Source organism: Oncorhynchus clarkii, chromosome 17, assembly GCF_045791955.1.
Source record: "Oncorhynchus clarkii lewisi isolate Uvic-CL-2024 chromosome 17, UVic_Ocla_1.0, whole genome shotgun sequence".
In the NCBI taxonomy this organism is placed as follows: Eukaryota; Metazoa; Chordata; class Actinopteri; order Salmoniformes; family Salmonidae; genus Oncorhynchus; species Oncorhynchus clarkii.
The window spans coordinates 17,829,244-17,856,717 of record NC_092163.1 but is presented as its reverse complement, the minus strand read 5'-3'; the positions used below and the strand labels follow the sequence as shown (position 1 = coordinate 17,856,717).

General features: G+C 42.7%; 3 protein-coding genes and 1 non-coding gene across 4 annotated transcripts; all 4 read right to left on the bottom strand.

Annotated features, from left to right (window-relative positions):
• Positions 1-1,025: 1,025 nt before the first annotated feature.
• LOC139370406 (cell division control protein 6 homolog) lies at positions 1,026-6,089 on the bottom strand. Its single transcript, XM_071109860.1, has 9 exons — positions 5,974-6,089; positions 5,046-5,345; positions 4,438-4,704; positions 4,058-4,257; positions 3,684-3,838; positions 3,370-3,476; positions 2,877-3,117; positions 2,262-2,484; positions 1,026-1,541 (listed from the first exon to the last, which is right to left on the bottom strand). Exons 2-9 carry the CDS (start codon positions 5,302-5,304, stop codon positions 1,311-1,313), a joined length of 1,683 nt encoding a protein of 560 aa, XP_070965961.1. The 5' UTR covers positions 5,305-5,345; positions 5,974-6,089; the 3' UTR covers positions 1,026-1,310.
• Positions 2,744-2,814, bottom strand: LOC139371733 (small nucleolar RNA SNORD58). The gene has a single exon (XR_011627412.1). It is a non-coding gene; the product is annotated as a small nucleolar RNA SNORD58 (small nucleolar RNA).
• Positions 6,090-6,950: 861 nt separating the features above from the next.
• LOC139370407 (WAS/WASL-interacting protein family member 2-like) lies at positions 6,951-22,067 on the bottom strand. The gene is made up of 8 exons (XM_071109861.1): positions 21,661-22,067; positions 19,928-20,061; positions 19,320-19,452; positions 17,692-17,811; positions 15,286-16,080; positions 9,977-10,213; positions 9,232-9,342; positions 6,951-8,872 (listed from the first exon to the last, which is right to left on the bottom strand). Exons 2-8 carry the CDS (start codon positions 19,988-19,990, stop codon positions 8,829-8,831), a joined length of 1,503 nt encoding a protein of 500 aa, XP_070965962.1. The 5' UTR covers positions 19,991-20,061; positions 21,661-22,067; the 3' UTR covers positions 6,951-8,828.
• Positions 22,068-22,840: 773 nt separating this feature from the next.
• Positions 22,841-26,562, bottom strand: LOC139370405 (UPF0669 protein C6orf120 homolog). The gene is made up of 2 exons (XM_071109859.1): positions 26,458-26,562; positions 22,841-25,570 (listed from the first exon to the last, which is right to left on the bottom strand). Exon 2 carries the CDS (start codon positions 25,504-25,506, stop codon positions 24,955-24,957), a length of 552 nt encoding a protein of 183 aa, XP_070965960.1. The 5' UTR covers positions 25,507-25,570; positions 26,458-26,562; the 3' UTR covers positions 22,841-24,954.
• Positions 26,563-27,474: the final 912 nt, after the last annotated feature.

Below are 27,474 nucleotides of genomic sequence, written 5' to 3'. Positions count from 1 at the left end.
TGCATCACGTTCATATGAATATCAGCAGTGTAACTATCCAAGCTAATACAGTCAACCGTGTTTATCATATGGCATTGCTTATGAAAACTGCTAAGAATAATAAAAGCTGCACTACATTATAGTTGAGATGTTCTTCGAGTGTTGGCAAGCAGGCGGTTGGTAGTTTTCACCCATGTTGAAATGGGATTTCCACCCCGTCACAAACTGTGTAGAACACGTTCAAGGATATCGCCACTAACTTCGCACGACAGATTTCCGCAGTTCGGGCGATTTATCATGTTTACTATCTTTATAAATACACGTTGTTCAGTATTATATTTAATATGACTGCCATGTGGGATAGAGTAAAATGTATTGCTATCCAGATCAGGTGGTCATGAACATAGGCATTTAGGCTGTTGCTGGTTCTGACAGAAACCTACAAATAAAGATTTCTGTTACAGGAAATTGCATTGGAATGCTCAAGTGTGAATCCAGAATAATAAATGAAACACCCTTTATAACGCAACCTGATAGTAGGTATCTTAGTAACTACAGCAGGCTATTCAGAAGGACCACAAAGGAGAAAACAGAAATTGCACCTGAACTCACAATATGGATGACTTGATCTGTGTTGATATCGTTTCCAAATTAAAACTCAACCTCGGCTTCAACAGTTGAAAGTGCACTGTGCAATTATTGTGGGTACTGTATTCAATTAGCTAATGAAGGACTTACCTTTCTTGTTTGCTTTCCCAGGCTGTTTGGTTCTCAATGGATTTGCCGTCTTAAATATTTTACTTTCACTTGTTGTCATTGCACCCGTTTTCGTGTACTGCATATTTCACGGAAAGCTCATTAGTAGCAGGCAAGCCTTTAATTTATTTTTAATAAGGACTAAGGCTAGATTTCCTAAAAAGTTAATGATTTTGATAGGTATGCCGACAGTTTACAAAAACATTGTTTTTATTTGAGTTTCTTTTTTTGATTCACCATGATTAACAAAAAAATAGTAGGCCTCTTGCTGAATTAAAATAAGAGCAACATTTTTTTTTAAAGTTTGTACATTAATTTATTACAACATAAATGTACATAAGGTTTTCACCCCCAAAAAATAAATGAGCATTAAAACTCAAGTTAAAAGCAGCTGGTCAGTTTGACTGACCATTTGAAATGTTTCCAGTCCATGTTAATCTGTCAATAAAAAACTAACAAATTGCTGCATTTCCCATTGTTCTGAAAAGGGAGGTCATAGTTGGATATGCATCACCCCACCAGAAAAAAAAGGAATCCCAAAACAAACAAAATAAGGCACAAATAAAGGTGAAAGGTCATGGTAGGCCAGCAGTCAGGATACTGCCCAGCAGGGTGCGATCCTTCAGAGCATTCTCCACATCCCTCTCCTCAATCTTCAGAGAAACCTTGGTGAGGCGAGCCTCCTTGGCTTTTTTCAGGGCAAAGATGCCCCGGCTCTCCAGCAGACTGCAGAGGGAGAGGCACTCGCCCTGGCCCACGCCGCCCACCTGTCTCTTGGCACACAGACGGCTGTACACCTCGTGGAGCTGAGGGATAGAGAAGAAGAGTCAGACTTGAGAAATAATTGGTACTAACCGTCAGCAACCCAATGACTTTCAGTGGTAACCAGGTCAGTGCAAGAGAAAACATCTAACTGTCATTTACGTTTAATTCTTACTAGCTACCTAGACTTGTATGATGCATGTACACTGAGTGTACAAAACATTAGGAACACCTTCCTAATATTGCACCCCATTTCCCCCCTCACTTCGTCAGGGCATGGACTCTACAAGGTGTCGAAAGCTTTCCACAGAGATGTTGACTCCAATGCGTTCTACTCCTTTGGGTGGTGGGACCATTCTTGACACACACAGGAAACGGCTGAGCGTGAAAAACCCAGCAGCGTTGCAGTTCTTGACACAAACTGGTGCAACTGGCACCTACTACCATACCCTGTTCAAAGGCACTTCAATATTTTGTCTTGCCTATTCCCCCTCAATGGCAAACAGACAATTGAGTCATGGATTGTGTAAGGCAAAAAAATAGATTCTTTAACCTGTTCTCCTCCCCATCATCTACACTAATTGAAGTGGATTTAGCAAGTGACATCAATAAGGAATCATAGCTTTCACCTGGACAGTCTGTCATGGAAAGAGCAGGCGTTCTTAATATTTTATGATTAACAGCAAAAAACAAAACATTTGCTATCAATTTACAAACTTGTGTTGTAGTACTGTGTTCGCACCAATGCAGTGCCCATGTCTCACCTTGCCCAGTGGGATCTCTTTGTTCTTGCCGTTGCGGGTAAGCAGTAGCAGACAGCAGACCAGGAGTTTCTGCTGGATGGGGAAGCTCTCTCCCTCTGACGAGGACATGCGGTCCCCATACACCTCCGACAGCACCCTGGCCACCTGGGGCACGCTCACACGAGACGCTGTAGTTTCTGCTGCTGCCTTTCTGTCGTCAGATTCCACAAGCTCTACAGCTCTCCTGTAACACAGAGGCACCGGCTTCATGACACTTTCTGTTCTCAAACAAAACTTCAACCAGTTAACCCACTGTTCCCCGGGCGCCGAAGACGTGGATGTCGATTAAGGCAGCGCTCCTGATTCAGAGAGGTTTGGGTTGAATGCGGAAGACATTTCAGTTGAATGCATTCAAATTGTACAACTGACTAGGTATCCCCCTTTCCCCTTCCCATACCAACTCTCCGAGACCATAACTAGCCATAGTAAAACGCACATTTTTGGTTGCTAATATTTGAGCTTACATTTCTTTTCATGGGCAATCCAAAGGTGTCCTAAGAAGTCATCATTGCAACCAACATGTTATTTATTATTAATACAGTGTATTTAAGATATTTCGGCAATTCATTCCCTTACCGGCAGATATCCAGAACTTTGCGTGCGTCTCCCGATACAGCAGACACCTTCCTGGCACAAAACTGCACGGCCGATGCGTCTAGTAACCCCTCTCCGGACACATGTCTGAGTCGGTCCTGTACAATGGCGGCAAGCTCCTGGCGGCTGTAGGGAGGGAAGTGTAACAGCTGGGGCCGACAACGAGGCAGGGCCTGGAGCCTGGGGAGGATCCTGTCCGTCAGGTCCAGAGCGTTGGCGATACCTAGAATGGCACGACACCGTCATTACACCTGCCTGCATACAGGAAGACCTAACGACAGCCCATATGAGGAAATGGCTGAGAGTTGAATGGAAGGAATTTAAATATAGGAGACGGGCAGATGTGTATATGAAGTTTTAGGGTGAAATCTTCAGATGAATCCTTAGATATTAACTAGAAATTGTAACGTCCAATAAAATGTGTATACCAGAGACAGTGTATATCATTTAACACTGTATATTAGGGGGTTCTTACCAATGAGACAGAGACGGGACTTGGGCAGGTACGGCCACTCAAAGATGGTGTAGAGAACATCTTGGGCCTTGCTGTCCAACTGGTCCATTTCATCCAGGACTAGAAGACTGGGGAGAGAAGGAGAAAGAAGGTTAATAGACCAAACTTATCGGTCGGCAAAATGTAATTCCTTTCTCAAATATTTGTGTTTTTTTTAACGGTGTAAATTCAAGAGTTGTTGGATAAAGAAAAACTCTACTTTTACCTTTGCGAAAGTGTCATGGATTTAAGTTATAGTTCAGGGTTATGGTTTGGCATAGTAGCTAGATACTTACACAGTAGGCCCCGTGCTGGTCAGCAGTTTCTGCAACTTAAGGTCAGTGTGGCCCCCAGAGGCCCCCAGTTTCTCTGCCAGCAGGGGGAAGATGGCGTGGGAGCTACGCAGAGCCATACAGTTGATCACCACTGTCTGAATCTCCTTCAGTTCATCCTGGATCAAGAGAGGAAATAGTTAAATTCACGTAACAGAAATCAATGGGGTTAAATTTACAGGGTCCAGGGCTATACACAAGGGGTGGAATTAAGTGATTCTGCACCTTATGGTAGAGGTATTGGAATCCTGTCAAGGCAACAGATCCAATGCTAGGCTAATGCTAACAATTAACCCATCATTAACAAAGCGGAGACTAATGCAAACAGTGATGCTAACCGTCATCTCCTGCAACACACAGTTAACGCAAGCGGTCTTGCCAGTGCCGGGGGCTCCAGAGATGTAGAGGCTGGCTGGGCTGGCCTTTAGGGTCTTGTCCTCCAGGAAGGAGCGGATTGAGGACCTCTCAGCCTCCCGGGATAGCAGGCGCTCTGGGACAGCCGTGTGGAGGGCCTGCTTCACACTATGGAACTTAGACTCTGGAGAGGGATGGAGAGAGGGAGAAGGGGTTCATAGCTTGGCTTAAGTCTATATGAAGTGAACATTAGAATAATGAACAAATCAAATAAAGGCACACATTTCTCTTTGGAGTTTAACGCTTTTCATTTGCACTTGAGAAAAAGCTAAGAGGAAGAGAACGTGAGAGAGACATGTCTTACTTTCAGCAAAGAGGCCGACCATCGTGGCCTTCTCTGATCGGGGACATGATGGGCTCCCACTGGGGATCTCATGGAGTCTGCTGGGGGAGGCCCTGGGGTGGGAGAGGCGCTGCCGTTTTGGTGACAGGGGGGTCAGTAGACTCCTCTGGGATAGAACGGGGGAGTTCTCATCAAAGCCCAGCTTGCGGGGGGAGGCCAGGTTAAGACAGGGCTGTTTGGGAGGAGAGCCCAGTAGGTTGGCACTGAGGTTACAGCCATTTTCATCTCCTGAGAAACACACAGAAAACGCATGGTTAGGTTAGAAACAAGATGTCTGTCTTTCGGATAGCATGTCACGTTTGCATCAAGAGTTGAAAAAATTACTTAGTTTCGAGCATGGTGGTTTACCTGCTTAAATGTTGCACAGAATATGTAAAAATCACAAATGACTTAAAGTGGTTTATCATCTTAAATGTTGCACAGAATATGTAAAAATCACAAATGACCTAAAGTGGCTTATCATCTTAAATGTTGCACAGAATATGTAAAAAATTAATACATCACAAATTACCTAAAGTTTTAGACAGTGAAACACTTTCAAAGTTGTGTATAATAACACAATCCCATACCTGTGCGTTTGCGAGTGCTGAGGGGTTTTCTTGGAGTCCGCCTTGGGCACAGAGTTATGCCTTTGAGGGCCACGGGCCTGCGTGAGCGGTGCATTAGCTGGATCTTCTCTGGAAGGGGCTGCGGTTTAGGAGACTCCACGGAGCAGAGGGACTGGGTCTCCGTCTGGGATGTGCTCTTGGTGCTTTTTAAGTCAACCCTGGAGGACTTGCGTCTGGGGAACTGGAGGATGGGCTGAGCCTGGGAACGTGTGCTGGGCATCTTCGCTGTGAGCACTTAGCGTGCAGATGTGTTTCAAAAGACTGAAGGGGGAAGAGATAAGGTCAGCCATTGTGACAACACCCATGACTGCAAGAAAAAACAATTATCTTATGATCAAGAGTGATTTGAAATGAGTAGATTTCTTTAGAGGTACGAAACCACATAATAGCAAATGATACCATCCATCCTAGCTATCAGGTCTCCCCTGATCAAATTAGTTTCAGTATTTTCCACACAAGTTAATGTCATTACTGCTAAGCATGACTCTTTATCTTTGCACGGTTGTAAAAAAATAAAAATAATCACCATTACAAAAGATAAGGGCCATTAATCACAATGGTGTGAATTCTCAGTAACTACTGTATCTGTAGACTCAATGGCCACAACAATACGTGTCCTCATGTGTGGCGCTAACAGCACAACTATTATTAAACACTGAAATGGTGTAAAATACCACAATCAAAGAAAACATGACATATTTTATTGGTTGTATTCGACAAACTGTTTTATATCTGACTAACTAGTTCAACTTTACGGATTGACCAAACCCCCCCAGTACGCAACGGCAACTCGCTCGCCAACATATCTCCTCTAAAATTCTGACAAAACATTCAACAATATCTCGTCAAATCAAACGTAATGCTACACATGCATTAAAAGTAGTGATACCTTATTTTAGTTCTTGATTAAGAAGTATTCGTCTTGATGGATTTCGTGTGGTATCTCCGGCGCGCTCTAGTCTAAGAAACAAAACTTGCGCCAAATGTCTCCAAAACTCCTCCCCCAGTCAGCTGGACTTCCCGCCGCTAAGGTCTGATTTGTCAGTCTTGTGTCATTTTGTTATTTCTCAGGCTCTCATTGGTTCATCTTCGATTGTCAGGAGCGCCAGTGTCTACGTCACACACGTACATGGTGGCGGGAGTTTCAATAATATATATTTCGGCGGACTGGATATTTCCCGGGAAATTCAGCATTGTCTGGTATAACATTTGACACAATATTCTCTGGTGTTGTTAGTAACTTGATTGCAGTTTGATATTATTACTATAATTTATGCATATGTGCTTTGGCAAACATGTAATGTGTGTAACTGTACAACCAACTAATTTGAGTTATTTATGTTTCTGTGTCAGCTATATCAATCATTAACTTCCAAAATAAATTACTGTAAATCGCATTTGCAAGAAGCTTAAAATATGATTGACATGGTGATAAAGAGTAAAATACAATGGACAATCATGTACCCCTTTTCCCCCCAAAAATCATATATTTATTTCAAAATGATAAAACATGGTTGATTAACAAGTGAAATGACCATGGTAGGAATGAACAGGGTGAGAACCACAGTCAATGACTCACCTGTGTGAGACAGAACATATCCATCAATTACATAAGTTACACACACAGTCAGGCATATAGAGAAGTGCTGCAAAGAGACCAGTCTCTCTGGCTGTCAGACAACGCCCACAACTGGCCTGTTGATAAACCTTTTAATCACTTTACTCCCTATATTACAAGCTTTTTTACAAACATTAAAATATTAATAACTACAATTTCCATATTCCTCATACTTTATGTAAATATACATTAATTATTGCATTTTTAATATAAAAAGTGAGTATAATTAAAAATTATATATATATATATTTTTTTTTTACAAATGCACTGGTACCAATAAGTATGACAGATATGTAAGGCAACAACCAGCCTGAGGACTACATAAAAGGAATGGAGAAGAGAAAAGGAATCTATTCTCATGAAGCCTTCTTTCACTGTAGTGGAATCGTAACAGAAATAACAATGCAACAATGTGATGACAGTATAGGTAGCACACATTTAGGAGCTCATAAGTCATACAAATTATAGAAATCCACCATGATGACATTTCTGGGGCCTACTCTGCCTAAATAGATCCCTGGTGCTCCAGGTGATGTTTCCCCTAGGTACAGATCTAGGATAAGATTCCCTTCCCCAATCCTAACCTTAAGCATTAGTAGGGAATATAGAAAACAGATCCCAAATCAGCATCTAGGAGCAACTTCACCCTACACATTCCTCTGGCACTTAGGTGTTTCCATTTTGGTTAGATGCTACCAACGAGAAGTGAGAATACATACAAAACTGTTCCTTGCATAGGAATGCATTAAAAATTCAAGAACTATTGTTTCCCTCTGGCCATGATACGGTCTATTCCAAAAGGGCCAACAGCAGTAAAATCAAATATTTTAGTTTAAAAAAAAAAGAGATTACATTTTTTTTGTTCCTTGAAGGAACTCCTGAAAGATGGGGTTGAATGACTGACAGCCCTACAAAGCTACCCTTGGTCCAAAGAAAGGAATGAGGGTAATAATTTAACCATGATCACCCCCTTGTGGCAAGAAACAGGGACAGCATTGAATAAAGTGAAAGTAGAATTTCATACAGTACTCTCAAACGCATTCCTTGATCAATAAAGTAAAGGAGCTTTGGCAGCTAATGCCCATTAAAGAAGAGTGGCAGATCCCTGAAGCATTTCGTAGTGTTTTTGTTTCAGATAAACCTAGAATGCAACCAATCGGAGCAGCACTTTCTGTTCTCTAGTGTAAAAACATGGCAATCATAGGTGCCACGGTTAAGCGGTTATGCTGCCACAGAGCAATGCCATGAGGAAGAATTAAAAATATCTAATTGGGAATGCCCCTCACACAATGTAAAGACTGTTACTCACTGTCAGCAAGACTCCACCTCTCATAACATGACAAGCATTCAAGTCATTTCTCCTGTCCCCATTTCATTACTCAAAGTAATGAAAAACAAGATACCAAAAAACTAAGCCATTTCTGTGTGATCCAAACAACAGCTTTTCTAAGTGTGAGAGGCCCCTCATTCTACTCCACCCAACTATTGGCACATCAAGAAGGGAGAGAATTTTATTCCACACACACACACACACCTTCTCCTCAGGGCACTGGAAGCACAGCATTTAAAAAAAACACCACGTACACCAATTGACACAGCGCATTGTTGGCAACGTTGGTGTGTGTCCTATATTTTCCCACTGATGGCACAGTTACTGCAGTTAACCATAGAACATTTTAAAAACATCATTCATAAATCGCAGGAAATCGTCAACAACATCATTACCGTGGATTATGCACACATTTCAAAAGATGACATGCAGAATTCTTAGTTGATCCTGCTGCTATAAAGTATAATCAATGCAACGCTTGTGTCCACAACAGTCAAACAGGTCTGTTCTTCAGCACCTCAGTTCAGAGTGGATTTGTTCTATCATGCTGAAACAGAAGTGTCTGAAGTGTTTGTGCAAAAGAGAGTGACTGGTAGTGTAGGGCTTTATAAAAACGTAGCGTCTAACAAGACTATTGAATTTTCTATAATGTTTGGGGTTGACTTGTTTCCTTGTGGTCATATAAAGTGTCTATGTTTAGACCTGTATGTGTTTCGAGTGTCACGCAACTCCCCTGAGCGTCCTCTGATTAGACCGAGTTATTAATTAAAGTCATTTTGTTCCCGAGTTCCATAGTTCACCTAGCCACCGGTGGCGCTGGAGGTACTCCTCGGATCATGCCTACAGGAAGTAGAGGAAACAAAAGGTTACATCAGGTCAGTTCTTACCTCCAAAAAACAACCATGTGGCTCTTTTCTATTAATCTTTTCTCAATTCCTCACATCATTCTCAAAACAAATTGGAGAAGGGGAGGGATCATGGACCTTCTCCAATACAAGTGCAAAGGAGGCAAGTCGACAGAATGCGAGGAATCACGGAAAGACGATTTGAAAGAGCCCATATTCGCTTTAACTCAATCCCAGCGGACATTCCATATGGTAATAACATTGTGACAGTAGTGCAGAGGCCATATATTGGATGTTGTGTACAGTATGTATGCAGGCAGTGGTGTGGAGAATGAATTAAGCCTAAGCCTGTACCTGGTCCAGGTTTATTGCTTTTGCTGGGGTAGATCTTGGTGAAATTCCTATATTCCTCAGGGGGTGGGAAGTCCTCCACTGGGTGGAAGTCAAACTTGGACTCAAAATCCTCTGAGGGTTCAGAAAAGGTAAAGGTCAACAACACCGTAAATCAAGATAACACTAAACTAGCAAACAAATTAAGGCCAACACCTTAGTATAGTAATATAATGAATAAAGTACAGTAACATTTTAGCATTGGTCCTGCATATAAACAAATTAGAAGTCATGCATTTTTGACTTCGAGCTTGCTCTAGTAATGTCCATTTCCATTAACAAAGCCATGCACAACGGTCAGTTCTCCTGGAAACTTTCATCTGACTGTGCAATCTATGAACTCTATGAACGCTCTGGATTGGTCACAATGCAAGAGGAACTACTGGGGGACATTTGCATGACTGAGCTGGCATTTGAATATGGGGCTATAATACCTGACAATCTACTACCAACAACAACTAGGCTACTAATGTCTCCAACATGTCTGTTGGTTTGAGAGCTAACAAAATGGCAATAGTGATCCAAAGTAGACCGTGTTCAGGGCTGTGGAGGTTAATACTCAACACAAGATAGATTCTAAAAAGCGATGAAAAGCCGTCAATCACATATTAATCAAACGCAGTGACAGCTGCTCAAAAACTGGACTTCCATGGGGGGGCACTGAGGACCAGGACTGGGAGATGGAGGAAATTAGCCTGTACTGACTCACCTATATTGGACTTGGAGGATGAGGAGTATCCGTTGCGGATGGGCGGGGGAGGCGGCGGGGGTCCGGTGCGGGAGGAAGATGAAGGGGGTGGAGGGGGCCTGGGCCCCCGGGTGTGGTGGGGTGGCTCCGAGGAGGTGGTGTTGGGAGTGATAGCACTGTGGATCCGGTAGGGGGGCGGGGGAAGAGGGGCTTGCCCACCACCCCCGTTTCGTGACCCAGGATTGGGTGCAGAAGGGGCTGCATTGGTAGCAAACAAACACACACAATAGTAAAGACCATGATGATGCCTGATTAAAATAATCACATAGCAGCAATTAAGGTGCAAAAATATCCCTTCCAACCTGTAACTTTCTGAAAAATGAATGTACTGTACTCTACAGTAACCTGAAAAATAGTGGTATAGCTCATTTGGAAAGTATTCGGATCCTTTGAGTTTTCCACATTTGTTACCCTACAGCCTTATTCAAAAATTGATTCAATTGTTGCTCTAGGTCACCTCCCTGGCCAAGGCCCTTCTGCCTGGATTGCTCAGTTTGGCCAGGCGGCCAGCTCTCGGAAGAGTGTTGGTGGTTCCAAACTTCTTCCATTTAAGAATGATGGAGGGCGCTGTGTTCTTGGGGACCTTCAATGCTGCAGACATTTTTTGGTACCGTTCCCCAGATCTGTTCATCAACACAATCCGGTCTCGGGGCTCTACGGACAATTCCTTCGACCCCACGGCTTGGTTTTTGCTCTGATATACACGAACTGTAGGACCTTATATAGACAGGTGTGTGCTTTTCCAAATCAACTCCAAGCGGCCTGTCATGTGGCTTTTACAGAGGAGTGGCTTCCGTCTGGCCACTCTACCTCAAAGGCCTGTTTGGTGGAGGGCTGCAGAGATGGTTGTCCTTCCCCAGATCTGTGCCGCGAAAATCCTGTCACTGAGCTCCATGGACAATTCCTTCGACCTCATGGCTTGGTTTTTGCTCTGATATGCAGTGGAAGTCAGACGTTTACATACACTTAGGTTGGAGTGATTAAAACTTTTTTTACAACCACTCCACAAATTTCTTGTTAACAAGAAACCTCCACAAGTCTGGTTCATCCTTGGGTGCAATTTTCAAAACGCCTGAAGTTACCACATTCATCTGTACAAACAATAGTAGGCAAGTATAAACATCATGGGACCACGCAGCTGTCATATCACTCAGGAAGGAGACACGTTCTGTCTCCTAGAGATGAACGTACTTTGGTGCGAAAAGTGCAAATCAATCCCAGAAGAGCAGCAAAGGACCTTGTGAAGATGCTGGAGAAAACAGGTACAAAAGTATTTATATCCACAGTGAAACGAGTCCTATACCGACATAACCTGAAAGGCCGCTCAGATACCTGAAAAGGCAGCCATAAAAAGCCAGACTACGGTTTGCAACTGCACATGGGGACAAAGATCATACTTTTTGGAGAAATGTCCTCTGGTTTGATGAAACAAAAATAGAACCGTTTGGCCATAATGACCATCGTTATGTTTGGTGGAAAAAGGGGGAGGCTTGCAAGCTGAAGAACACCATCCCAACCGTGAAGCACGGGGGTGGCAGGATCATGTTGTGGGGGTGCTTTGCTGCAGGAGGGACTGGTGCACTTCACAAAATAGATGGCGTCATGAGGAACAAAAATTATATGGATATATTGAAGCAACATCTCAAGACATTAGTCAGGAAGTTAAAGCATGGTCGCAAATGGGACTGACTCAGTTACACCAGCTCTGTCAGGAAGAATTGGCCAAAATTCACCCAATTTATTGTGGGAAGCTTGTGGAAGGCTACCCGAAACGTTTGACCCAAGTTAAACAATTTAATGGCAATGCTACCAAATACTAATTGAGTGCATGTAAACTTCTGACCCACTGGGAATGTGATGAAATAAATAAAAGCTGAAAAATCCTTCTCTCCACTATTATTCTGACATTTCACATTCTTAAAATAAAGTGGTGATCCTAACTGACCTAATACAGGGAATCTTTACTAGGATTAAAATGTCAGGAATTGTGAAAAACTGAGTTTAAATGTATTTGGCTAAGGTATATGTAAACTTCAGACTTCAACTGTACACTGTCAACTGCGGGACCTTATATAGACAGGTGTGCCTTTCCAAATCATGTACAATCAATTGAATTTACCACAGGTGTACTCCAATCAAGTTGTAGAAACATCAAGGATGATCAATGGAAACAGGATGCACCTGAGCTCAATTGAGTTTCATTGCAAAGGGTCAGAATACTTAAGTAAATAAGGTATCGTTTTTTACATTTGCAAAAATGTCCAAAAACCTGTTTTGCTTTGTCCTTATGGGGTAATGTGTGTAGATGGATGAAATCATTTTTGCCCTCATCTATTTTAGAAGGCAGCTGTGCCGTAACAAAACATGGAAAAAATGAAAGGGGTCTGAATACTTTCCAAATTCACTGCATATCCTTAAATAACAGACCATGCCCAAGCAATCAGGACTGGTCAAGTTGCAATAAAGACAAGATACTGTAAGCTGTCAAAGAGAGAGAACGAGAGCGCAAGGAATGCCAGAATATTCCAGAGAACTCATGGAATGCAGAGAAACCAGGAGGCCTCATGGCAAAGGCCTCAGCCGTCTAATGACAATATGCGGCTGCGTATTCAAAACGTTCAATTCCAAATCAACCCCCCGAGCTGCCAGTAAGACGACACAAGTGGTCGGCAACCTTTTCCATTAACTAGCAAACTTGCAACAGTGTATAAAATATTCTTGGCGCTCAGAGTTTCCCACACCAGTGAGCTCCAGACAGACAGACACAGCTGTAGGCTATTTGCGCAAGGGCTAAGAAGTCATCCTTAGGTCTATTTTATGATGTGTCCACTGGGTTTGAACATGATTTTTCCCCCCTCATGCTGAGTGGTAGGATAATCGAAAGGGAGAAAGATGGTTCAAATAGGTACATTGAGGAATTATTGTCATTCTCAATGGATGTAAAAATAGACTTAACTTGCTGTTTGAGGCGAAGAAAAATATACTTTGAGATGCTCCACAGTGATGGCGAGTTAAGAAAATCAGAAATGGTATCAGATCCCCAAATAGCCACATTTATAGGCCTACATTTGCAGCAGGCCAGGTAGACTTGTCCTACTTCTAAATGTATAAATCAGGTGCGTGTCCTTACTCAAGATTGACAATAGCACTCCAAACAAAATACAATGAACACATTGACAACTTGTAAATCTAATGAAATAAACCAAAACTTCACAAGTGTAGCCTAGGTTGTGTGCTCTGCAAACAATGTGTCCACTCCTACAACGAGAACAGTAAGACCGTAATAATAATTTAATGACTGCATTAACAGAAATGACCGTAACCAAACAATCATTGCAGATTAGAAATGGGAATTAACGGTAATGTACTACTGGTGTGCCATTCCTGCAGCCGCCGTAATGGATTAGTCCACTCAGACAGGCATGAATCGGACATGATTTTTAAAAACATATTTGCCACTGCTTAACAACAACAACAACAACAAAATCTTGGTCGACCATCAGCCTATCTACCAAACAATCGACTAAATGGGGTCAGACCTAATTACCATAGATGGATAGATAGATAGACGACTCTAGTGCCCTAAAGCCCAATTTAGCATTGCCATTGAGGACTTTCTATGGTTAAGTAAGGATCACATGACTCCATCCGGGTCATCAGGAGGGATCAGCCAATAAATTACAGTGCATTCCAAAATTATTCAGACCCCTTGACTTTTTCCACTGTTACATTACAGCCTTGTTCTAAAATTGATTAAATTACAATCTACACACAATACCCCATAATGACAGGTTTAGAAATGTTTGCAAACTTATACAAAATAAAAAACAGACCCTTCGCTATGAAACTCGGAATTGAGCTCAGGTGCATCCGTTTTCCATTGATCATCCTTGAGATGTTTCTACAACTTGATTGGAGTCCACCTGTGGTCAATTCAATTGATTGGACATGATTTGGAAAGGCACAGACACACACCTGTCTATATAAGATCCCACAGTCGAAAGTGCATGTCAGGGCAAAAACCAAGCCATGAGGTCGAAGGAATTGTTCGTAGAGCTCAGAGAAAGGATTGTGTCGAGGCACAGATATGGGGAAGGGTACCAAAAAACATTTGCAGTATTGAAGGCCCCCAAGAACACAGTGGCCTTCATCATTCTTAAATGGAAGAAGTTTGGAACCACCAAGACTCTTCCTAGAGCTGGCCACCCAGCCAAACTGAGCAACTGGGGAAGAAGGGCCTTGGTCAGGGAAGTGACCAAGAACCCGATGGTCACTCTGACAGAGCTCTAGAGAATTTTCCAGAAGGACAACCATCTCTGCAGTACTCCACCAATCAGGCCTTTATAGTAGAGTGGCTAGACTGAAGCCACTCCGCAGTAAAAGGCACATGACAGTGCGCTTGGAGTTTGCCAAAAGGCACCTAAAGACTCAGACCATGAGAAACAAGATTCTATGGTCTGATGAAACCAAGATTGAACTTTTTGGCTTGAATGCCAAGCATCACATTTAGAAGAAACTTGGCACCATCCTTACGGTGAAGCATGGTGGTGGCAGAATCATCCTGTGGGGATGTTTTCTGCGACAGGGACTGGGAGACTAGTCTGGATCGAGGGAAAGATGAACGGAGCAAAGTACAGAGAGATCCTTGATGAAAACCTGCTCCAGAGAGCTCAGGACCTCAGACAGGACAACTACTCTAAGCACACAGCCAAGACAATGAAGGAGTGGCTTCGGGACTTCGAACATCTCTGGAGACCTGAAAATAGCTTGAGAGGATCTGCAGAGAAGAATGGGAGAAACTCCCCAAATACAGGTGCATCATACCCAAGAAGACTCAAGGCTGCCAAAGGTGCTTCAACAAAGTACAGAGTAAAGGGTATGAATACTTACATACATTTGATATTTAAAATGCATGAATTTGAAAACATTTCGTCATTATGGGGTATTGTGTATAGATTGATGAGGGGAAATAACTATTTAATCAATTTTAGAATAAGGCTGTAATGTAACAAAATGTGGAAAAAGTCAAGGGGTCTGAATACTTTCAGAATGCACTGTATACTTGTGAGCAAACATTCTATAACTGCAGGTGGCAGTAAAATCTGCAACCTTGGCTTCATACCTGTTCCAACAGGTTTCAGAAAATTGACTCCAATGCTCGGACAGCATAATGGGACATAAACAATGTTGAGATGTCTAAGACTATGGCTACTACCCATCCTTTCCGACCATGAAATTGTGTGTGGAAGAAAGGATTGATCTTCTAGTACCTGATCTCTTGCTGGGGGGCTCCCTGGCAGGTGGGGGTGGTCTGCCAACGCCTGGAAGTCCTGGAGATGGCGAGGGGGGTGGAGGAGGTGCATGATTGCGTCCGCCGTAGCTTCCGCCTGAGGTGTTCTTCTTGTGCAGAGAGTTGTGCCTCTGGGGAAGTTTCGGAGCCCCATCTCCACCATGGTCCCCCATGGGGCCGTTGGAGGTGCCCCCAGAGGAGTGCCTGTAAGGTGGGGGCGGAGGGGGCGCCGAGGACCCACCAGTGGGCGGCCGCGTGGAGGAAGGAGGCAGTCTTGATGAAGGAGGAGGGCCAGAACTGGGCGGAGCCGGGCCTCTTTGGGGCGGCGGGGGGAGGGGCTTCTCCCGGCTGTTGCTGATGCCTACTGGGGCCTTTTGTTGCGGGGTTGACGGGGCATTGCTGCGGTAACCACCTCGGTTAAATGGCGGGGGAGGAGCTGGGACGGATGTGCTGGGCTTCATGGCCCCTGTTGAAGAAGGTGGAGCGGGTGGGGCTGATGTGCTATGTTTCATGCCTGAAGGAGGGGGCGGAGCTGAGCCTGAAGTACTGTGCTTCATGCCCCCACTGGAGGAGTGGGAGGAGCTGGCACTGGTTGAGGGGCGGGAGATGTCGGGGAGAGAGGGGCGGTGGGAGCGCTGGGGCTCCGGGGGTGAAGGTTTGTCACTTGGGGAGGGTTTGTCTCCTGGGGAGGGGGAGGTAGAGCGGCCTGGGGTGGGCCGGGGGGCTGCAGGTCTGGAGCCTGGGGGACGCAGGGCGGGTCTGCCCACTGAGGCGTCTGGAAGGAAGGCATAGAAACACACATCTTAGAACACTATGCATAAATACACCCATTCACGTCAAGATTCATAGCAAATGTAGAACATCTAGTTGCCTGGGTGCCAGTCTGTTTCTGCAGTATATTTATAGTGGTGTATTTATATAGGGCCCTATAAAATCCATGTTGTGGAGAACGTGGACGGAATCCAGACAAAATGGAATTCAACAATATTCATTTTTTTTTATTGAACTTAGTCATTAATTTGCCCAAGTTAATCATAAGACCTGAAAAAAAATGCATCAGTGATCCTGAATTTTCATTCAACTTCCTGAAATGGCACAGGAACGCCCGTCTATGTCTACACGTTGTGTAGCCGTTAGCAATGATGCCAACGATAACCTTCTTCTGGTAGAGATGGAAAGGCTCTCCCAAAAACCTTCCCAATTAAACGTTAACTACAAAGTAGCCTATCCCTACCTGACAGAATGATATGATTATTTGCATCAATCCAGTGGCCATTTGTTTTGCAAACTCTGCAACTTTCTACAGAAACGTTGCTGAACAACAGTCTCTTGCTGGTGCGAACTTGCATTAAACTACACCCAATAATCTAAATAAGCATTGCTGTGGACTTAGAACATCCAATTTGTTTTTTCTATTAAAGCTGCAATATGTAACTTTTTGGGGGCGACCTGACCAAATTCACATAGAAATGTGAGTTACACATGTTATTCTTATTGAAAGCAAGTTTAAGTGGTAAATCTGTTCTGTGTTCTATTCACACCAGCTTCAAACAGCTGAAAATACCATATTTTTGGTTATGGAAAAGATTTCACAGCGTTTTAGATGGTACAATGATTCTCTATACTATAGTTTCTTGAAATTATGCGATAAATTAGTAAATATTTTCTTAACTATTTATTTAACGGCATTGTTGGTTAAGGGCTCGTATGTAAGCATTTCACAGTAAGGTTGTTGTATTCCGTGCATGTGACAAATAAAATTTTATTTGACTATTAGAATTTTAGTAACCAGGAAATGGCAGAGCTATTTCTGCATTGTGCACATTTAAAGTGTGATTGAGCGTGAAAACAAACCTGGGGGAAAAAAAAAAAAAAGTTACCCCTTTTTCCTCCCCTATTTTGTGGTATCCAATTGTTAGTTACAGTCTTGTCTGATCGCTGCAACTCCCGTACGGACTCGCGGAGGTCGAGAGCCATGCATCCTCCGAAACACGATCCAACCAAACCGCACCGCTTCTTGACACAATGCCCGCTTAACCCGGGAGGCAGTCACTCGGAAGAAACACTGTGCACCTGGTGAACATGTCAGAGTGCATTGCGCCTGGACAGCCACAGGAGTTGCTAGAGGGTGATGGGACAAGGACATCCCTGCCAGCCAAACCCTCTCCTAACGCGGATGACGCAGGGCCAATTGTTTGCTGCCCCATGGGTCTCCCGGTTGTGGCCGGCTGCGACAGAGCCTGGACTCGAACCAGGATCTCTAGTGGCACAGCTAGCAACTGAAAAACTGAAAAACAAATTTAACTAAACAGAACCAGGCAAAAAATAAAGCTGAGTTTATAGGGCCCCATTTACATTCTAATCCTATTTTGTGAATTCTGCTTACCTCCAGCTCCAACTGATCGTAGTTTTGGCATGCCCCCAGCGAAAAGTCCTCCAGGGCCTCCCCCTGACCCACCACTGCTCCCTCCTCCTCTACCACAGCCACCACCACTTTCATTTGGTTCTGGGGAAAGCAGAGGTACAAATGTCCTTGTTACACTGTTGTGTTGATAATGCTTGCATTTATATTGTTGAAAGCTTTGTGGCAAGGAATTTTGCATGTATAGTACCAGTCAAAAAAGTTTGGACCACTACTCATTCAAGGGTTTTTGTAGATTAATATTAATATTAACATTGTAGATTAATAGTGAAGACATCAAAACTATGAAATCATGTAGTAACCAAAAAACTATTTCAAAAAAATTATAATTAAAGTATATATTTGGCATTCACTCAACCAGCTTCACATGGAATGCTTTTCCAACAGTTTTGAAGGAGTTCCAACATATGCTGAGCACGTGTTGGCTGCTTTTCCTTCACACCGCGGTCCAACTCATTGCTGGAGAATGCTGTAGTAGCCATGCTGGATAAGTGTGCCTTGAATTCTAAATAAAATCACTGACAGTGTCACCAGCAAAGCACCCTCACACCTCCTCCTTCATGCTCCATGGTGAGAACCACACATGCGGAGATCATCCGTTCACCTACTATGCGTCTCACGAAAACAGAGGTTGGAACTAAAAATCTCAAATTTGGACTCAGACCAAAAAGAAACATTTCCACCGGCCTAATGTACATTGCTCGTGTTTCTTGGCCCAAGCAAGTCTCTTCTTATTATTGGTGTCCTTTAGTAGTGGTTTCTTTGCAGCAATTCGACCATGAAGGACTGATTCAAAGTGTCCTCTGAACAGTTGATGTTGAGATGTGTCTGTTACTTGAACTCCGTGAAGCATTTATTTGGGCTGCAATTTCTGAGGCTGCTTCAGCAGAGGTAACTCTGGGTCTTCCATTCCTGTGGCGGTCCTCATGAGAGCCAGTTTCATCATAGCGCTTGATGATTTTTGCGACTGCACTTGAAGAACTTTCAAAGTTCTTGACATTTTCCGGAATGACTGACCTTCATTTCTTAAAGTAATGATGGACTGTAATTTCTCTTTGCTTATTTTAGTTGTCTTTTTTCCATAATATGGACTTGGTCTTTTACTAAATAGGGCACTCTTCTGTATACCATCCCTACCATGTCACAACACAACTCATTGGCTCAAACGCATTAAGTAGAAAAGAAATCCCACAAATAAACTTTTAACAAGGCACACCTGTTAATTGGAATGCATTACAGGTGACTACCTCATGAAGCTGGTTGAAAGCTGGTTGAAAGAATGCCAAAAGTGTGCAAAGCTGTCATCAAGGCAAAGTGGCTACTTTGAAGAATCAAAAATATATTTTGATTTGTTTAACACTTTTTTGATTACTACATGATTCCATATGTGTTATTTAATAGTTTTGATGTCTTCACTATTATTCTACAATGTAGAAAATAGTACAAATAAAAACTCTGGAATGAGTAGGTGTGTTCAAACTTTTGACTGGTACTATGTATGTATAAAGTCTGTGTGTGAGTGTGTGTCAGTGGGAATTGAGGAAAGTGCAAAAGTTAGTTTCTATCTCCTATATGTTTACTACGCTACTTACTCTCTATAATAGGTGCACTTCGGTCATTGACCACTCCAACCTTCTTCAGCCTGGCTCCTTTGGAGATGTCAGAGAGCAACGCTCCTCTCCCCTTCGCCTCATCCCGATTCAACTTAGGTGCTCTAGTGTTCGCCTGAGGAGAGGATAAGCGCAAACCACCATGTTAGTTAGGTTGACCACGCAAATGATAACATGAACTGCATACCGTACTGTCGTTATAGCAACAGATAAAGTAGATGGCAATGCAGCATTATGGTGCAAGTCGATAGTAATCCACATGGTGCCTGCGTGGGTGTGTGTTTGGCCAGCTTGGACCTTCTTGGTTTGTGTTTGGATTTGTTTAAAAAGGTAAAAACTGCATCATTAAATTGAAGCCTTTATAAACATGGCATATCAACCCTAGAAATCATACTATGGGAAATGTGGGCATAATAATATATTAGGCATAGTATCTAACATCAGAAGGTGTCGTATCATCCTTAACAATACAACAGCAAATAATGAGTGACTTCAGTTATTTTATCATGTAATCATGAATCTCTAGAAACCCTTCAGAGGACTTCTGAGTTTTGTCATGTTTTGAACATCGGTTTAGGAGCTGGACTGACCTGGTTGGAGGTGGGGGGAGGGGGGGGTCCTGGAGGAGGAGGGGGAGGAGGAGGGACGGGCATCCTGTCCCTCTGTGGGCACCTTGGGGAGGAGGTTTGTTCACCGTCTCAGCTCTGGGTACACCCTCAAACTCCTGCGAAACAAGACAGAGGGGAGACTCGGCTCAATTAAATGCACACAACAGGGTCAAAAATTAACACTCCTGAACTGAACTGGGTATAGAGTAAAATTGTCAATCATGACACAACAAGGATGTACATTGGTAGACTGTATGGAATTCAGGCAAGTCAAGATATCATTGGGACATCGGTTTAAGGACCATTACAATTCACCTCTATTAGTAGTTGTTGACTACAATGGTGGCGTGGCCCACACTAAAAACAGCTATCCTCAAATTCTACATGCATATACTCACTCTAGAATGATTCAGCTCAGGAGAGCTCCCCAAACCAGTTCGCTGGCTGGGCGGAGCTCATTGTGAATACAGACATACAGCACGTTGAGCTAGGCCGCGCGGCAAACCCCACCCTCCTTCGCTCACCCCTTAACTCCATTCCACAAGCTACCTGTCAAGAGTGTTTGAAAAGGTTTTCACAGAAGAGGGAAACAAATGGAATGTCATCGGGTGAGCTTGCCAGTGAGGCGATAAGGAACGGAAACGTAGCAGCCGTTGTAAGTTGCTACCTCGAGCGAAACCGAGTGGACAGCACAGCCCACCACTTCATAACTCATCAATTGACAGTATTTGATGTTATTGTTTTTACACTACCGGCACCAACCATTTACACCTATCAAAATGTTTCTAGAATCTCCCATAAATGTTAAATTGTGTTGAGATCTAGTGACTGAGGCAGCCATGGCATATGGGTAACATCATTTTCATGCTCATCAAACCATTCAGTGACCACTCATGCTTCCACACAGGGCATTGTCATCCTCTGGGGGCATAGCCATGGTAGACAAAATAATGGCCTGCCCAGCATTTTTGTACATGACCCTAAGCATGATGGGATGTTAATTGCTTAACTAACACAGGATAAGTGCTTCCACACCTGTGTGGAAGCACTTGCTTTCCTGATTTACTGTAGTGTTTTCATTATTTTGGCAGTTACCACCTGTACATGCGCCTACTTGGAGAATTGCCAATGGACTACAATGTGAATCCTATGTCTGAGGTTTTATGACATTCTTACAAGGTAGGGGAGGTGTACAGCTCGTTCTCCAACCTAATGTGACCAACTGAGTTATATGCTTTTGTGGACGGGTAAATAAATGAGGGGGGAAAAAATGCATGATGTCATTAACTATTCTGGGCCTAACGTCATATAAAACAAACTAGCAACCCTAAAACGTGCAGGCATGAGTCAGAAGTGTCACTTGAATTTCACTTTATGATATGCAGAAAATGTGACGGAGTTTGTTACTGAACTGTAAGCACAGATTTGACAAGGGAACATTCCAAATCAGAAGTGTTCTCGAGTCGCTAGCCAATGTCTATGCACACTCCGTCAATCTACAAGAGGTGACAGGTGAGCGAGCCCAAAAACATGCAAGTTAGAAAAAAATGCAATTCCTTCCTCTTGGCCTAAAAGTTGAACTACCTAACTGTGCATTACTGTTTGAATTAATGTAGCAATATAAGAAACATGTATATAAGGTGTGTTAACTAGCCATTATCTGGATAACATGTTGATCTAACGAAAGTCAGCTGGGTGGATTGGCAGTGACTTACCCTGTCTCGAAGGATTTGAGTCTCGTCTTCAATAACAACATGAATGGACACAGTTGCAGTTGTGGTAAGTTTGCTAGTTAACACAATCCCAGGCAGTAGGCGGCTCTCTTGGTTACTTGCTTAGAAAATCAAATACAAAACTGGGGGACACTAGCAGCTAAATTGTTTGCTAGCGAAATCAACTAAATCCGATACCCAAAGTTAGCTTGCTAGCTAAGTTACTGTTTACTCGCGACAGCTGTCAAGTGGAATTTAGCTGGCGTTTTAACTAAGGCTGTAAACAAGTTATATTTATGTGCATAAGCTAATTCGAGGTACGCGTATCTCCAGTTTATATCCTATTTCATGTACTTTTTATTCTGCTCTCGTCTTGACCAGCAAGCAAAGCGAGATTCTCCCTTCAGAACTCGGAAACCCGGAAATGGGCCGTCCAACACAAAATGGAGGCAGGTAACAGGATCACTGCCGACGAGTTTATCAACTGACCATTTATTTTGGGACTGTTCTTGCGTCAAGAGGAGATAGATTTTATTTTAAAAGAAACGACTAATAATGATAATCTTAGACTGTTTTATTTTGATCCAAAATGATATGGACCTTGATTTAACTGGTTCATTTTTTATTTTTCTTGGAAGATCCTTTATCCATCAAATGAAGTGGGCAAAAAACAAACCCCTCTTCACATTATTTAAATTATATTTTGAAATCAGTAAATGTAAAAACAAAAAAGCAATACCCACCATAACTTTGACAAACTGAAAATGTATTCGATATGCAATGCCCGCCTATTAGGTGTATGTACTCTTGTTTGTATATTTGTTTTTGTATTTGTGTTCATTAAAAAAATGTTTAAAAAAGTTTAGCAACTGGGAAAACAGCAACCTCCATGGAATGAAACCTGTAGGACGCTCGAGAAACGATCTAATATTAGTTAAACTTGGACACCCTCGAGTGTGTGGAGCAGGGTGCTCTTCTTGCTTTTGCCTCATGTCAGATGTGTGTTCATGCATGCATAATGTTAAGAAAAATGTACAAATATTGCTTGTAAGAGAAACCTATATGCATTTCAGAGTCTGATATGGTCAAGTGAACAAACTGGGATAATCATTGCACTTAGTGAATCTGAATTCATTTTACAAAAATATTGTGATATCCCAGACAGACAATCTGACACTAGGTATTTTGCAAAGATACATCTTTATTTGAAAATCTTATAAAATGACTCCATTTGCATGAGATGTTGCATTGCCATTCACCCAAGACTTGACAGATCAAAAGGCACTGTTGAACATCTCTGCTCTCTGGTGTACTGATATTTAGTTGTTGCATAATTCAGACCCAGGACACCAATTTAGAGTCTTGTTCATTAGGCACACATGGGAGCAAACATTTTCAAATGGAAACGCAAAAGATCATTCCTATTGAAAAGTTTCAGGTAGTGCCTGCCGCCTCCACTTCAAGTAATTTGTTCCCATTTGGAACCTATTGAACAGGGCCCGGTTTCACAAAAACATCTTAAGGCGAAGTTCATCGTTATAACCTTTGTAGGCGCATCGTTAAATCTCTGAGCGGTTTCCAAAAAGTATCTTTGGACTTAAATGCTTGTAATCGAATGCCTGGCTCAGACCACTCGTAGCACAGCTAAGAACATCGTTAGATGCTACTTGCCCTCCGGCGTCACTTGATACACATATCTCCACTAAACATAAAATCACAGTTTATTTGCCTCTGACTGCTGAGAACTTCAGAACGGAGTTCACTACAAATACAAAGATGCCAACATCTTTGCAATTGATACAAACAAGCGAGGTATAAAAACACGCTTCAAATTAAAACCGAGATAACTGCATTAAAATATAAATAGCCTACAGTAAGTAGGATATAGACCCATTTTAAATCATATTGAAATACATTTCATGTTCAATCAAATGAGTTCCATTTTGCTACTTGTATGATACTGTCTGTAATTTGTCTTAATATACATTTCACGTTGTGCCAAATCTTGGTTTGCCTAATATTTTAGTCATATGTGATATCTTTCTGTGAGCTGATCCATCGTCAGTATCGTGGAATAATTAGAATGTTAAGGTAAGATTTGAATGGAGAAAGCTGATCAGAGAGCAGCGTTGTATTTATTCCGATCCTATCAGTATCGACATGCCTCAACGACACACTTAGTGAACGCTCTCTCTGCCTGGTGTTTTGGGATGCATTCCAGCCGGTGTCTATTCCAAAAATTAGCACCGGCTAAAGCTATGACGTTGAAATACCTATCTCCCATTTATTTTCGACTAGCAGTTGATTTTCAACAGCGGAGACTTGTATACACCTTGCTGTCCATCTCTGACATTTGCAACATGGTTTCAAAATAGAAATTTGATCTCCAGCTATCCCATAGTAATGAACTGTGTCGGGAGTTGGCAGGCAGGCAGGAAGCTTTTCTCAGCCAGTCGAAATCATGAATCAACTCGCATAATTTTTATGGATATACACAAAGAAATGTCAATAGGATCGGTAAAACGAAATGCAGCTAGTTTGTAGTCTTTCCAGCTTCAGTTTGAAGGGCTTGTTAGCTTACTCCTCTGAACAGTGTCCTGACGAGAAATGTCTCTGGAAAACAGCTTAAACAAACGCAGTTACTTTGCTGTTATTCTGGTTGCGCTGTTTGACGTGACTAAGTTAACCGTAGTTGGCTAGCTAGCAAGCAAGGGATAACAATGTTGCCAGCCAGCATGGCAATGGAACATTTCGAATGAACGACTGGGTTGCGTCCACAGATACAGAACAAAAGAAGTGAACGACTGGGTAACTGGTAACCGATAGAATTAATGACCAGCCTGTCTGGGTAGCAACCTAAGATGTCTGGCTTGCGTCCATAGATACAGAACATAACCCAGTCATTTAAATCAGATGGCAAAATTGATATAGATATGCAAATACTAGTGGTTTGATTCAATATTTTTTTCACAGAGGTATGCCTCAGCCTAGAGGCTGATTGACAAGCAACGTAATTGAGGCATTGCCTTTGTCATTAATCAAAAGACAATCAGTTGAATTACGAAATGTAAAAAAATATATTCCCTTAGATTTTTCAGCTTCTTCCCCTCAGGTTAATTTCAGATCACCAATGCCAGGCCCAGGTTTCCCAAAAGCATCCTATGGTTCTAAGATGAACTTAGCCTTAAAATGTTTTTGGCAAACCAGGCCCAGAGATTAACGCATGCGCTCAGCTCAAATATACCACAAGTATCCTCATTCTTAATGCACATGGCAGAAAGCAGCAGCACACATTTCTTAGAACAAAATTTCAAGTATAATCTTGAGAATCCCGATTAAAATAGTCCAGAAGATGGACTCCTCTTCCTCAAAGTCATCCTCTGGAGCATATCTCTGCTTCCCCCCTTCCTCCTCAGAGGGGTACGACCTTTTATCGAACGGGTCCTGGAGGGAAGTCTGATCGTAAAACACCCTCATCTCAAACTCGCTCTCCTGGTGCGACGGGTGGCCATAAATGCCAATCCCCACGGGCCTCACAAAGTCTCCAGGCACTACGACCACGTCCTGGCCGCAGGTGACCGACTGCAGCTTGTAGGTGTCGAAGCTGGGCCGCAGAGTTTTGTCCGAGACGTACAGATCTGCGTCCCCCTTGAGGCTGCGCATGTGCAGGATGATCTTGCCGTCGTGGTTGAGCCGCAGGTAGCTGTAGTTCCCCGCCCCGATGTGGCCCTGCACCACGTGGAGCAGGACCCACTCCTTAGGAAGGGCATCCTCTTCCAAAGAGTGCAGGAACCCCCCAGTCTGAGACAGGAGGAACGCCACAACCAGCAGGCTGCTGCACAGCACCATAGTGTAGATGGATGGTCAGAGTCACCAACTGGACAACACCCACCTTCTACCATCTGTTGATAACCTGAAGGGCAACACAGAAACAAATGCATTACCTACAGTACAGTATAAGCATGATAAAGCTTGTACAGGGCAAATCCTCAAGGGGGAAATATGGTCTTCAGCCAGAACATAGTGTCAGACTGCCAATTGACTTTTAAGGGATGTTTAGAAAACTGACACCTCCTGTCTGTAGAGCACTGTATTGGCTACAAGCCATGCTCTATAAATACAGTAGCAAGCTAGCTTCTTCTAAAGATTAGCAATGTGTGACCTCTGCAACCTTGTACTATACTACACATGTTTAGCAGTTACTTGTTGAGTAGCCATCTGTAAAGACGTTACGCCCACCCTATCTGTCTGCCTTGCATTGACTGCTGGCTAATGCTCACTTGCACATGTCCGTCTAAATCGCTGGCCTGTGAATTAGTTATTAGAGCAGCCACAGACTGGCTAATCCCATTAACAAAATAGCTTATAAAACTAGACTCAGTTATGCGCTAACGCAGAATAGTCCTAAAGCAATTGTTTGCTTTCCAACGTTTGACAGCGCGTGGCCATGATGTGGACACTTTAGCTAGATAGCGAAACGTCAAGTGAGTATTTTTGTTGTTGCTAGTCGACTATATGCAAAAATCATATATTTAACAACACATATGCAAATAGCTTTCACTTGATATGAACATAGCTACATTTCATCAGCCTTGCAAGGAGCAAGCTACTGCTGCCAGCGTTCTTCATCCGAGCAAGCTGGCTAGCTTGCTAACTGGCTACGCTAAATTAACGTTACATTGCTATCTAACGTTAACGTTAGTTGTCTAGCACAAACAACTTTCCGGGGCGACGAGAAGCAACAATTACTATTATCACAATATTTAGCAGGTTTGTGGAACAAGAAAATTAGCTACTCACCAGCACATTTTTCCGAGCACAGATTTAGTAATGGTTATTGTTTTGCCAGTAACTAACGAACCAGTCAGTGTAAAGTTCACTTCTTCCGTTTTCCGGGGTCTCTCACACCTAAACAGCCACTGGCGCCGCCTACGGTGCAGGGAAAGTAGCACATTCATAATTGAATACAAACAAGAAACACTGGGCCTATATTAATCACGTCATCCTAAAAATGTACATTTGATATGGGAACTTCTATATAAATAGACAATTGTGATCTTCACCAGTTCTCGAAGTTATTTACAGTAACCTGATCTATTTATGGTCAAGTTCATACCCACACCCCTCAGTAACTTGGTTGTAAACTTCACACAGCAGTAATGTAGTTGCTAGGGGAGCTCTGAACCCCAAACACCATTTTAGTAGCCTACAAAGAGATACAAAAAACGTTACTACACATTGGTCGAATGATGTCAGCATTATTTCTTTGTAGAAAATGCTTACACATTACATCAATGCATGAATTGCAGTTAGACCAGCGGTCCCCAACCCCGTTATATACAGCCGTCAAGATCAGGTTTCTAGTATTAGTTTCCAAGCACTGTGCGTTGGATTATAGAAAGGGGTAAAAAAATAAATAAACTGGATTTGAAGACTCATTAGCATATCACTGCATCATCCGATCAAGGTACTGTAAACCAAGGTGAAAAGACAATCTCTCATAGTGAAGGATATTACCACGTTACTTTATTGTACTGCATCTTAATTTCTGTTTTGGCAACACCAGCGTCACAGCCGTTCTGCCAAAAACGTTTTTTTTTTCTCGGAAGCAATGTGACATTCAAAACGAAGTTTGACCAATGAGATGACGAAAAACGGAGTCCTTTTCCCCCCACCCACTACCCCAAAGCGTTGGACTGCAGCGTAATACTGCAATGAAAATATAACGGCATGTAAATCTCAAATATACCAACATCCCCCACCGCAAGTTTACACCTTGTGAAACAAAATGTAAAGACTGATTTTACTTCCCACCAT